Source organism: Nyctereutes procyonoides, unplaced genomic scaffold (assembly GCF_905146905.1).
Source record: "Nyctereutes procyonoides isolate TBG_1078 unplaced genomic scaffold, NYPRO_anot_genome, whole genome shotgun sequence".
Classification (NCBI taxonomy): domain Eukaryota; kingdom Metazoa; phylum Chordata; class Mammalia; order Carnivora; family Canidae; genus Nyctereutes; species Nyctereutes procyonoides.
The window spans coordinates 73661415-73674335 of NW_026575146.1; the positions used below are offsets into that span (position 1 = coordinate 73661415).

The 12921-nt window shown below is 55.0% G+C and overlaps 1 protein-coding gene and 1 long non-coding RNA gene across 2 annotated transcripts; one reads left to right on the plus strand and one right to left on the minus strand.

Annotated features, from left to right (window-relative positions):
- Nucleotides 1–718: 718 nt before the first annotated feature.
- Nucleotides 719–5155, minus strand: LOC129500839 (uncharacterized). The gene is made up of 4 exons (XR_008662607.1): nucleotides 5069–5155; nucleotides 4124–4256; nucleotides 2345–2402; nucleotides 719–862 (listed from the first exon to the last, which is right to left on the minus strand). It is a non-coding gene; the product is annotated as an uncharacterized LOC129500839 (long non-coding RNA).
- On the plus strand, nucleotides 854–12143 carry BCAT2 (branched chain amino acid transaminase 2). Its single transcript, XM_055311688.1, has 11 exons — nucleotides 854–1764; nucleotides 5414–5488; nucleotides 5807–6010; nucleotides 8614–8724; nucleotides 8804–8923; nucleotides 9056–9219; nucleotides 9950–10092; nucleotides 10243–10328; nucleotides 10551–10691; nucleotides 10764–10838; nucleotides 11711–12143. Exons 1-11 carry the CDS (start codon nucleotides 1741–1743, stop codon nucleotides 11747–11749), a joined length of 1182 nt encoding a protein of 393 aa, XP_055167663.1. The 5' UTR covers nucleotides 854–1740; the 3' UTR covers nucleotides 11750–12143.
- Nucleotides 12144–12921: the final 778 nt, after the last annotated feature.

Consider the following 12921-nt stretch of genomic DNA (forward strand, 5'->3'; position numbering starts at 1 on the left):
GGAGAGGACTGGGGCGCGGGGAAGCCAAACAGGATGACACCGCGGGGGAGGGCTGGGGATCTGCCTGCGAGGGCTGGCGGACAGTAACCGGGGGACAGAATTCGGGGGCAAATTATCCCAGTGTAGAATTGCCGAGGCGCAGTGGCCCAGGGACCGGAGTTGGGGGACTCAACAGAAGCAAGACTTTGGTATCACAGTAATCCAGATGCAGGAGTTGGGGGAGCTCTGGCCAGAGAAGGTTTTGGGGCCACAGTGCCTGAGGAGTTCAGCATAGGGGCCACTGATGCAGGTTTGAATTGCTAGGGATTAGAGGGATCCTGATGCACTGTAATTAGCTGCTCCTCCAGGGTCCTGTAGTTGCAGAGACACACCTGACTGGGCATAACCAGGTAACCCTGTCCTAGGGGCTGTTCTTAGAGGCTCACTGATGGGTTGGGGAATTAAAATTTTTCGGGCCTCACTGATGGAGCTGGAAGGAGGCATGGTGAACCGTGTTGTATCTTAAAAATTTATATATATATGTATATATATGTTTTAAGATTTTATTTAGTTAAGAGAGAGAGAGTGCAGGCAGGGGAAGAGGGAGGGACATGCAAACTCCGTGCTGAGCGCAGAGCCAGAAACAGCGGGGCTGATCCCAGAACCCTGAGCTCATGACCTGAGCTGAAATCGAGAGACGGAGGATTAATTAACCTACTGAGCCACCCAGGCGCCCCTATTTGTTTTAGATATTTATTTATGAGAGAGAGCGCATGCGCGTGTGCGAGCCTGGTAATGGAGCAGAAGGGGAGGGAGAGGCAGAGAATCCCAAACTGACTTCGTGCTTGTGCGGAGCTGGGTGTCAGGATCCTGAGATCATTACCTGAGTGGAAACCAAGAGTCCCACGCCTAAGGGACTGAACCACCCAGCTGCCCCATGTGTGTTGTATCTCTTCAGAAGTTACAAAGATGAGGTGCCTGGGTGGCTCAGTGGTTGAGCATCTGCCTTCAGATCAGGGCGTGATCCCGGGGTCCGGGGATCGAGTCCCACCCACATTGGGATCCCTGCATGGAGCCTGCTTCTGCCTCTGTCTCTCTCTCTCACGAATAAATAAATAAATAAAATCTTTAAGAAAAGTTACAAAGAATATACCTACGTTTTCTCCTTGGAAAGAAAAACTATGTTCAAACAGGGATTGACTGCAACCCCTTCATCCAGCCCTACCTGCTGGTACTCTCTTCAGGGGCCTTTTTCCAAAGTCCTTTCCCTTTTCATGTACATGACATGTGCACCCACTGACATTACAGCGAGTGCTTTGCCTCATCACCAAAGGGATGAAGGCATGCGGAGGTTCCTGTTCCTGGCCTTTCAGTTCTTACCTGGTTAGCGTTCCGTGACAGTATCCATTAAAATGCATTTTTTAAAAAACTTTTTTTTCCCATTTTTTAAAAAACTTGATGCAATGTCTGGCACAGCACTAGTGTGGCTGGAACAGAATCTGGGTGGGGGGTGGGGAGGAGGGTGCATGTCCATGCACTCCCCTTGGCCCCGCGGATTCCAGCGCATGCGCTCTCTAGCCGGGCCCAGCTCCCCGACAGGCGCCCTGGAACTGAGGGGAAGGGGGGGAGGACGGAACCGACCCGCCTTGGGGTGTAAGGCAAGCGGCCCTCCCGCGGGAGGGGGCGTGAGCGGGGCGGGGCCGGAACTTCTTTTTTTCCGAGCCGCGCCTCGGACGGGCACAGTTACCCGCCGCACCGACCATGGCCGCAGCCGTGCTGGGGCAGGTGGGTTCGCGGCCCCGGGCTGGGAGGTAGGGGGTGGGGAGGCTGCGGAGACAGACCCACTTCCGGGCGGACCACTAGCTCCCGGCCCGGTCCGGCGCCGCGCCCCTGGTGCTCGGGTTCCGCTGCAGGGCGCCGAGCAGGAGGGATCACTTGGAGAGGAGCACGAGGCTCCGAGGGCGAGGGTGGTGAAGGGAGGAGGAGGTGGGGAGGGGTCGCCTACGGGAGGAACGAGGGAAGCCCTGAGGAGGGTGCAGCCTGGGCCAGGCGCCGGGCTGGGTGGGTGGGTGGGTGGGGGGTGGCCGGACAGGGAATCGCCGGTCTGTGGGAGTGCAGGGAGAAGACGCCCCGAGCTTCTAGCACGGGGGGTAGGACGAAGGCATAGGTCGCAGGGTCGGACTGGGAATTGGAGCCAAGGCCCCAGTTTTCTTCGAACTAAAACTCAAGATACGTGCAAATGCTGCCTCTTATCTGGAACCTCTTATCTGAGGCTGTGCATCAGACTGAGAAGCAATTTGAGCCAGTTTCCCTCTGTCCCAGGTGGCACGTGCTCCCGGCAGGTGTTGGGAGGGTCCGTTCTTACCCGTAAGAGGTCCACCAGCAGAGTTTGGGAGGATGTGATTTTAGGGAACAGTTTCTGCCTGAGAGAAGAAACAGTAACCACTCAGAGAAGGGATCTTTGCAAACCCTGACAGTTGCAACATAACCTCGGGGAAAAGTGTCTTTCCCCCAATCACTTCTTCACCTCACCCTGTCCTGGGACACCTACCCCAGCCTGATGGAGAACAGGGCAGATTTTTTTTTCTTCTTCTTTTCCGAGTCTTGGTGACTGAGGCTGGGCTCTGACTGGGACGATCTGGGCTTTGATGGCAACATTTCTGGGCTGCGGTAGGAAAGCCCTGCACTGGGGCAGGGACAGTTTGAGGTTGTGATGGTGGAGATCCTCTCCAGCTGCCCCAGAGAAGTCTTGGTCTGTAATGGGAGAGCCGTGGGCTCTCCCAGGACAGCTCTGCATGCAATGGGATCGATCCTGGGCCATGACCAGGGTCTGTGGGGCTGTGATAGGGACAGCCCCTGGCTGAGACAAAGCAGTGCATTATGAGGAGGACCCTTCCTGGGCTGTGATATGGGGCAGCCCTGAAGCATGAAGGACAGTACTGAGCTGTGACACACAGCACTGGGCTTTGATGGTGACATTCCTGGGATGTGCTGAGAGGACAGTCCTGGATTGCTCTGGAGACAGTCCTAGGCTGTAATGAGACATGGGGGAAGGGAGGCTCCATCCTCCCCCACCCCCAGTCTGTGCCTCTCCTCCCCCCCTCCTCCAGCCCTTCCTCCTTTCTTAATTCAGCCCCAGTCTTTCACACTCTATGTCCCAAAAGCCCATCTACCATCCTTTGGGCCCGCTGCCCATGGCTTGGGGTGTCAGATGGTGGAGCACTCGCCCTGAGCTGAGGTAGGCCCCTACAGAAGTGTCCTGGAAGGATGAAGGCAGCTTCTCTCTGGGCAATGGGGTCTTGATGGCCAGTGCAGATGTACAACTGGCTCCTTCTCTCTGCCCTGTGGATGTGTTTTTCTGCCTCTCCCTTCTCTATCTCCTGGAAATATTCTGTCTCTAAGCATCACGGAGACAGTTTCTCTCCAGGTGTTGGCGTGTCTCTTATCTTTCCTCATTTCTCCAGGTTTCCTTTCACTTTGTGCTGTCACCTGAAGTCTGGTCTTTGTCTATTTATTTTTTCCTCCCTTGGCCTCTCTGTTTCTCACCCTTGGTATTGTTCTGGATTTCTTCAGACTTGACTTCATGTGAGTTTGTCTCCCTGTCTCTCCTTATGATCATATCTATTTAGGCAACTCGTGTTCTTGATTTCTGTTCTCAGTTTTGTTTCTATTTCTTTTTTTCTTTTCTTGTAAGTAATCTCTTCCCCAAACGCAGGGCTCTAACTCAGGACCCTGAGACCAAGAGTCACCTGCTTGTCCAATTAAGCCAGCAGGGCACCCCCTCAGTTTTGTTTTCTATTTCTAGGTCTATTTTTTTTTCTCATTCTTGCTTTTTACCTATTTTATTTTATTTTATTTTATTTATTATTTTTATTTTTTTTTCCACTCTCACTGCTTCTGAGGGCTTCTCTCCTGCCCAGAGACTGGCTGTCTCCCCCCTGGGTGTCTATCCTCTCTATGCTGTGGCTGTCCTGTTCCTCTCTGGGACAAAGCATAGTCACCGACTTGTGTGGGCTACACAGCGCCACCTAGAGGCCATGCCGCAGACCCACACCCTGATCAGCCCGGAAGCCCTTGGGCCCCACACTAGCCAGGATCACTCCTCGTCCTTGAGACTGGCGGACCCCATATCCCCATGACTCACCTACTGACCAGTGACTACTGCCATTCACCTTCGTTCTCACTGATCCATGTCCGCTCACCCAGCTCACAGGGAAGGAGCACGCTACGCTGTTGTGTCTGCACCAACCTCATGACCCAATTGCTTTCCTGCCAGGCTGGGAAAAAGGCATTGTGAGATCAGAGAATACTGGGGAGAGGCCACCCTGATGGACACAGATCTGCTCTCCCTCATTTGTCTCAGGCAGGACCACAAATGTTTATCTGAGCAGTGTCTCTGTCCATGACTAGGACAGCCCCCCAGGTCCATGTGGCTCCCTCTCAGCCCTGGGATCTGAAGGGAAATGGAATCACTGGTGTCCAAGGTATAGGGTTGAGGGCTTAGGTAATCTGAGCCCAGCTGGTCTAATATCCTGAAAGAATAAGGACTTGGACTCCTGGGTCAGAGAGGAGGGGCTGAGGGTCTGGACTCCTGGGTGAGGAGGAGCTTGAGGTCTGGACTCCTGGGTCTGAGGAAAGAGGAGCTTGAGGCCTGGGCTTCTGGATCTGAGGGAGAAGAGGCTGGGGTCCCGGACCTCCTGGTTTGAGGGAAGAGGGCCTGGAGGTCTGGACTTCTGGGTCTGAGGGAGGAGGGGGCTGGGGCTCTGGACTTCTGGGTCTGAGGGAAGAGGGGGCTGGGGGTCTGGACTCCTGGGTCTGAGGGAAGAGGGGGCTGGGGGTCTGGACTCCTGGGTCTGAGGGAAGAGGGGGCTGGGGGTCTGGACTTCTGGGTCTGAGGGAAGAGGGGGCTGGGGATCTAGACTCCTGGGTCTGAGGGAGGAGGAGCTGGGGCCCCCTGGACTCCTGGGTCTGAGGGAAGAGGAGGGGGGCTGGGGGCCAGCTTCTGGTTTCTGGGGAAGGATGGCCTATAAGTTCGTCACTTATCTAACTCCTGTCAGGATTTGGGGCCCCCAGAGAGGCCTTCACTTACCTGTGTGCTCTCCCCTCGCCATCTTCTGTCTGAGCTGATCTCAGGGCCTCGGCCAAAGTTCCCAGGTGTGGGAGGTGCCTGTGTTTGACTTTGCCCTGGCATGGATGTGAGCTGATTCAGCTCTTTCTGGGGATTGCCCTTACGAGGCCTGGGAGGAGCCTTGGCCTCCTGCAGGATTCCCTCCCATCATGCACTGACCCAGACGGGAGCTGACTTGTCCAGGGCCACATGCTCTCTCTAGAACACACTGGGCCCGGGCAGAGCAGCCCAAGTGCAGGAGGTGGCAAGGCAGGCACCAGGGTCCCCTGCTCTCACCATCTTTCTTACTTCTGTCCCCACCCCCAGATTTGGGCCCGAAAACTCCTGCCTGTCTCTTGGCTTCTTTGTGGCCCCAGAAGATATGCCTCATCAAACTTCAAGGTGAATGGAAAAGAATATACTTTTGGATCTCGAGGTGGGGGCTGGAAGCCAGGACTCTTAGGTGTGAGGAAGAAGCTGGCAGTCAGATTTGGGCATCTCCAAAAGAGTCCAAAGGTTATGGCGGTTGGCAGTGGGGTCCTATTAGTCAGCCAGAAGTCTGTGGGGGAAATTTGGTACTGCATATCCCAGAAGCCTCTGGGGCTGCAGGTCTGTCTTCACCATAGGTCTTTGCCTCAGAGGTTCATGGGAGTTGTAGTTTTTTTCAGTTTGAGATTGAGACCAAATTTCAGGATACCTGGGACCCCTGTCTTTCCTCAGGCTGCAGACCTGCAGCTGGAAATGACGAAGGAACCTCATCAGAAGCCTGACCCCAGCAAGCCCCTGGTGTTTGGGAAGACATTCACCGACCATATGCTGATGGTGGAGTGGAAGGAGGAGATGGGCTGGGGTCAGCCCCGAATCCAGCCCTTCCAGAATCTCACACTGCACCCAGCCTGCTCCGGCCTCCACTACTCGATGCAGGCATGGTGACCAACCTCTCTCCCCGTCCCTCTGCATCTCTTCCCTTTTGCCGTGTCTTGTGCCAGGTCCACCACCCTGGGTTTGCTCTCTGTGTGTTTCTTCTTGCTCAGCCTGTGTTTTCTGAGGTCTCTCGCATCCCAGGCCCTGTGCTGGGTGATGCCAGGGTCCCCAGTGAAGAGCAGACCCAGTTCTTCCACTCGAAAACCCTGTGTTTTGGTTATAGCCAGATGTGATCCAAGTGTAGGAAGACCCCTTCCCAGATGCGATCCGAGTGTAGGAAGACTCCTTCCTAGATGCGATCTGAGTGTAGGAAGACCCCTTTGGGTGGGTGGAGGCCTGAGCTGGAACCAGGCCCAGCGTAGTGGGGGGAGGCAGAAGGACCCAAGAGATTCAGGGATAGGAAGGACTAGCAGGGTAGACAGGAGCTGGGAAGGGAAGGCTGAGCATGGCGCCCAGAGGTTTGGCCAGGTGATCAGGTGGGTCACTGGGCTGTCCCCTATGGGGAGTCAGCAGAAGATCGGCTTTGCAGGACTTGGTGCCTTTAAGAAAGGTGCCTTTATCTGCCTTTAAGGAAGATATCCAGGAGACATTCAGTTTATGGCTTAAAGCGATGGCTGAAAGCAGAGTCTTCCTGAGGAAGCTTTAGTGGTGACAAGAATTTGGATGAACATATTTCAGCCCTAGTAGCCAGTTTGCGAAGTCAGCTCAGGAGGCTGAGATAAGAGGTGCCAGATCTTGTGAGGCCTGGAAGGCCAAGGTCAACAACAGGCTGGGGATGTGGATCAACATTGTTGTTGTAGCTGCTGTGGTTGTTTTGTACTTTAAAAAATGTTTTGGGGCACCTGCCTGGCTCAGTCATTGATCTCGGGGTCATGAGTTGGAGCTCCATCTGGGGTGTAGAGATAACTTAAAAGAATTTTTTTTAAGTTTTTATGATGGGAAATATATTTTTTTTAGATTTTACTTATTTATTTGACAGAGAGAGAAAGAGCACAAGCAGGGGAGCAGCAGGCAGGGGAGAGGGAGAAGCAGGCTCCCTGTGGAGCAGGGAACCTGACATGAGGCTCAATCCCAGGACCCAGGCTCATGATCTGAGCCAATGGCAGACATTTAACCGACTGAGCCACCCAGGTGCCCCTAAGATGGGAAATTTCATTTAAAAAAAAAATTATTTATTTATTCCTGAGAGACACAGAGAGGCAGAGACATAGACAGAGGGAGAAGCAGGCTCCCTGCAGGGAGCCCCATGTAGGACTTGATCTGGGGACCACGGGATCATGCCCTGAGCCAAACAAAGGCAGATGCTCAACTGCTGAGCCGCCCAGGAGGCGTCCTTAAGATGGGAAATTTCAAACATAAAAAAAGAATGATATATAAGCTCCCTTACCACCCTGCTTCATCAGCTAGCACCTGTGGGTCACCCTTTTGTTTGGTCTGGACTCCCATCATCATGCCCCTTTCTGCAAGATTTTGAAGCAAATCAGGGACTTTGCATTCTTTTCTTTTCTTTTTTTTTTTAAAGACTTCATTTATTTATTCATGAGAGACACAGGCAGAGGCAGAGAGGGAAGCAGGCTCCATGCAGGGAGCCCCATGTGGGACTCCATCCGGGTCTCTAGGATCATGCCCTGGGCTGAAGTCAGAGGCTCAACCCTTGCGATACCCAGGTGCCCCAGGGGACTTTGCATTCTTTCATCCATAGTGGTTTGTTTTTCTTTTTTAAGATTTTATTTATTGGGGGATCCCTGGGTGGCGCAGCGGTTTAGCGCCTGCCTTTGGCCCGGGGCGCGGTCCTGGAGACCCGGGATCGAATCCCACGTCAGGCTCCCGGTGCATGGAACCTGCTTCTCCCTCTGCCTGTGTCTCTGCCTCTCTCTCTCTCTCTCTCTCTCTCTCTCTGTGCGCGACTATCATAAATAAAATAAAAAAAAAAGATTTTATTTATTGGGACGCCTGGGTGGCTCAGTGGTTGGGCGGTTGCCTTTGGCTCGGGTCCTGATCCCCGGATCCAGGATCGAGTCCCGCATAGGGCTCCTGTGGGAAGCCTGCTTCCCCCTCTGCCTGTGGCTCTAACTCTCTCTCTTTCTCTCTGCGTCTCTCATGAATCTATCTTATTTATTCATTCATGAGAGACACAGAGGCAGAGATGTAGGTAGAGGGAGAAGCAGGTTCCTTGCAGGAATCCTAATGCAGGACTCGATCCCAGAACCCTGGGATCACAACCTGAGCCAAAAGCAGATGCTACTGCGCCAGGCAGGCACCTTGTAGGGGTTTCAGTGCTTCTCAAGAACACAAGGATTCTCAAAAAAACAGAACTTGCACACCATTGATGTTCCTGAGAAATCGTAGCAGTAACATGGAAGGGGTTCAAGCAGGGTGTTCTCTTGGCACCTGTCTCTGGGTCTCCAGCTGCTTCTGGTCTCCCTGCCTGTCTGTTTTCCCCTTTTCTCCCTCTCTGAGCTCCGTGGGTTAGTCTCTCCTAGGATCCATCTCTGCATCTGTGTCTGAACTCTTGTGTATCAGGCATCGTGCTGGGATCTCTATGTGTCCCATGTCTCCCTGAGGTGGTCTCAGCTCAGTCACCTTCCCACCTGTCCCCACAGCTCTTCGAGGGCATGAAGGCGTTCAAGGGCAGCGACCAGCGGGTGCGCCTCTTCCGACCCTGGCTCAACATGGACCGGATGCTGCACTCAGCCTTGCGCCTCTGCCTACCGGTAGGTGCCCTGGCTGGCTCCTGGGAGGAGGGGGCTGGGTAGGTGGGTCAGTGCCCTGACTCATGAGAATCCTGCCCAGAGTTTTGACAAGGTCGAGCTGCTTGAGTGCATCCGCCGGCTTGTGGAAGTAGACAAAGACTGGGTTCCTGAGGGCAAGGATACCAGCCTCTACGTGCGGCCTGTGCTCATTGGGAACGAGGTGAGCCTGACTCCAGGGTGGGGTTGAGAGGGGAGGTCCTGAACCAAAGGGCTGGGAACTCCAGGGGAGAGGAAGAGAGGGGCTGGGGGCCTGGATTCCTGGGTTCCTGATGTCCCCCTCTGCCCACCACAGCCCTCCCTAGGTGTCACCCAATCCACGCAAGCTCTCCTGTTTGTCATTCTCTGCCCTGTGGGCGCATACTTTCCCGGAGATGCCATGGACCCCGTGTCCCTCCTGGCCGACCCAGCGTTTATCCGGGCCTGGGTGGGTGGGGTCGGTGACTACAAGCTGGGGGGGTAAGTAGTCCCTCCCCCAACCCTACAGGTCCAGTACACTGCATGTCCCAGACACTGGGTGTCCATTTGTGGCTTTGGATATCAGTTGTCCTTCCCTCTCATCTCACACGATTGGGGACAGCTCTGCTTGTCCGTTGGGACTGGATGTTACTGACACTGTGGTGGAACGCTTGAGGGGAGAAGGTCTGTGCTAAGCACTGTGGACAGATCAGCTCAGAATTTGGTTGGTTGAAAGTTGGTGGAGAGACTAGAATTGATGTTTACACTTAGTCCAGGTAACCTCCCCCAAACATCAGGTGCCCCCACCTCCCCAGCCCCACGTGCAGCTCTCATCACCCCCTGCGCCTCCAGTGATCATCATCCTACATGTGGACTTTTCTGTACATCTGTGGCCAGGGACCTTGGCTCGCTAGGGCCGGATGGGTCCCCCACAAGGTGACCAAGGCAGCAGGCAGGGAAAGGGTTAGGGGGTGTGAGGATTCAGGTCCTTTCCATGCACATATATTGTAAGGTCTCCTGAGGGTCAGGCCCTATGCTGGGTGAAGCTGGGGACACAGATGATTCGGGTCCAGGCCCTGCCTTCCAGGGGTTCCCAGACTGGTGGGAGCCCCAGGATCTGGAGCAGCACATGCTGGGGCACTGTAAAAGTTCCCCAGACAGGGCAGTGCCCCCCTCAACTGAGTCTAAGGAAGGAGACCATTTCCTGGTCAACCATGTTGCTCTCCACCAGGAATTATGGGCCCACAGTACTTGTGCAGCAAGAGGCGAAGAAGAGGGGCTGTGAACAGGTCCTCTGGCTGTACGGGCCGGACCACCAGCTCACCGAGGTGGGCACCATGAACATCTTCATCTACTGGACCCATGAGGATGGGGGTGAGCCCTCCCATGACCCTCACCCGGGCCCTGGTGGGAGTGGGTATATCAGAACTCTCAGGGGTTGGGGTGGGTTTGGGTGGCTCCTGAGATGGGAGGGTGCGCCTGAGGGCGTGAGGTCATGCCACTAATGCCTCATACTCGACCCAGTGCTGGAACTGGTGACCCCCTCACTGGATGGTGTCATTCTGCCCGGAGTAGTCAGACAGAGTCTACTGGACCTGGCAAGGACCTGGGTGAGGGCGCTGTGTCTTTGGGTGGCTGGGATGATGGGGTGCTGCTGTGTTGGGGGCCTGCATTTCAAGGCTCCCAGAGGGGGCTGTGGCATACTAGCAGATCTCTGCCCCTTCTCTCTGGGGGGTTTGTCTCCTCAGGTCTCCTTGTCACTGTTCTCAGGGAGGGAGAGGCAGGACTCTGCGGCAAGGGGTGCCCCTGGGTCATGTGTATTGCTCCCTCAGGGTGAGTTCCGAGTCGTTGAGCGTAAGGTCACAATGAAGGAGTTGTTGCGGGCGCTGGAAGAGGGACGGGTTCGGGAAGTCTTTGGCTCAGGCACAGCTTGCCAGGTCTGCCCTGTGCACCAGATCCTGTACCAAGGCAAGGTGAGATGGGGCTGCCATTGGTGACGGGGGAGAAGAAGGGGGTTCTGGTCATCACGGCACTGTCTTTTCCAGCATTTGCACATTCCCACCATGGAAAATGGGCCCGAGCTTATCCTCCGCTTCCTGAAGGAGCTGAAGGAGATCCAGGTGAGGTGCACTGGTGGAGAAGTGGGTTGGATGTTTGTTCCCCAGGGAAGTTCACGTCCCATGAGCCTCTGGACTGGGAGCCTTCCTCCCCTGCAGTCCCAGAAGCCAGTAATGGCAATAAGGGCCCTTGTATGGGCCTCTGGGCCCCGGACTGAGCCAATCTGATTTCCTTGCGCCTCTGTGGCCTTCAATACTCCTTGGGGCTACATGACCCATTCCTGGGAGCATCTAAAACACTGACTTGAGGATTCCCCTTCCCTCCCTCTCTGTGGCTCCTGTGTGCCCTTGCAGTGGGGACCCCTTCCCAGGGACCCCTGGGACTTCGGGCCAGTGTTCTGGCTGCAGAAACCCGGCAGAGAGCCCCTGGAGCACCTGGCTTTTGCTTTGGCCGTTTACAAGACTGCCCAGCGGTATTTACTCTCATAAGCCCCTAGACGGGTTTGCATTCATCTCGGCAGAGATGGCTTTGCTGAGAGCCTCTGGGCTCCTTCCTTGGCACTCAACCTAGAACTGCCTTTCCTGTGTGCTTCTGTCAAGTCCTGTGCATCGGGACCCGAACAACACCACCCCTCACTACTTGGGACTTAGCTGCAAACGGATTATTTTTTAGCCCCAGAGCCTTCCAGGCTTTACAGTAACTCTTTGCAGAACTACGTCTCTTTTAAGCTTCTACGCCAAGTCTCCTTTAAGCCTCTGAGCCAAACGGCCACAGTTCCTCCTCCCTCCGGCTTCGGCCAGCTTCTGGGAAGTGGACTACATTTCCCATGAGGCCCCGGGGCGCAACTCCGCCACCATTTCGCCGGAGACGCCCCAGGGCTTTCTGGGACTTGCAGTTGGCTTTCCTCTCACGACTCGCCTCCCTTGTCCCGCAGTACGGAGCAAGAGCCCACGACTGGATGCTCCCGGTATGACAGCGCCCTGCCCTGCCTCTCCTCGGACCCACCCTCCCGTAGCATCCAGCCGTCGCCGGACCCTCCCCTCCCTACCGATGACTCACCTGAAGTGCAATATGAAATATAAAAGGCCGGGGGCTGCCGGGACGCCTGGGTCTCTGGCGCCCCCACATGGCCTCTACACTCCCAAAGCCATAAGGGCCGGACCCAGAGCGTCTAGGCCCCTCGCCCCGCCTCTCAGACCTTGGTGGGGGATCTGGGCTCCCCGCTGCTCCGTGTCTGGGGGCCAAGGATGCCCTTTGCCCCTCCCCCCCACTCCACATCTCTCCGTTCTCAGGCCGGATCTCCCGGTGCTGCTTTGATTTTTTTTTTTCTCCTGCTGCAATTTTGAAATAAATGCCAAAGAACAAGCCATGAGCTGTGATCTCCAGTGATTCAACTTAGGGACTCTAGGGTCTTAACAGGGAATCCCTGTCCTGGGCTCTTTTCATTTTCGAAGACCCAGCAATCCAAGCTCCCAGGGACCTGGCGATCTGTGACATGGGAGATTTTTTTCCTCCTCATCATACGCTGAGTTTAGCCTCTTGCGGTGACTAACCCATGCCTCCTCTACTTCCCCATCCTTGGGACAGCCCCAGTCTCCAGCCCTGGCTGTCTCCTCCGCTGTATCCTCCGGCCCTCCATCAGCTCAGTTCTTGTCTTCTCCTACCTGGATCCCGGCCCCACCTAACCCGCTCTCTGCATCCAGTTTGGCTCCCAAAGGGTCTTGTATACACAGAGCTGCCTGTGCTCACTGTCTTCTAAGGGCTTCCCAGCACCCACAGCCAATAGTACAGATAGCAGGCCCTGGAGGGTGTGGACTGAGGTAGGATACTCTATCCTTGGGAGGGTGAACCTCAGAAATCTATAAAGTATAGTCCCCATTACCTCCCTGTGTCATGCTTTTGTATCCCAATCTTGGCTCTTTCGCACATGCACTTTAATAATTATGTGTAGGTGTAGAGAGCCAGACATTAGGACCAGCCTGATGTAGGAAAATGTTGGGGAAATGTTTTATTACACCATGGGGACAAGACCCGTGGACAGAAAGAGCTGCCCTGGGGTCATGAGCAGTGGCCCATTAATACTGTCAAGCTGGGAGGAGGTTAGGGACAGCATAGCCTCCCAGGTATTTTGGAAGCAAGGTTTTG

What these genes read in the sequence shown, in the direction of transcription:
- BCAT2 (XM_055311688.1), top strand. Translation starts at nt 1,741, where the DNA reads ATGGCCGCAGCCGTGCTGGGGCAG. An exon ending in GCCTCCACTACTCGATGCAG is followed by an intron (nt 6,011 to 8,613) that starts GCATGGTGACCA and finishes CTGTCCCCACAG; the next exon opens with CTCTTCGAGGGCATGAAGGC. An exon ending in CCTTGCGCCTCTGCCTACCG is followed by an intron (nt 8,725 to 8,803) that starts GTAGGTGCCCTG and finishes AATCCTGCCCAG; the next exon opens with AGTTTTGACAAGGTCGAGCT.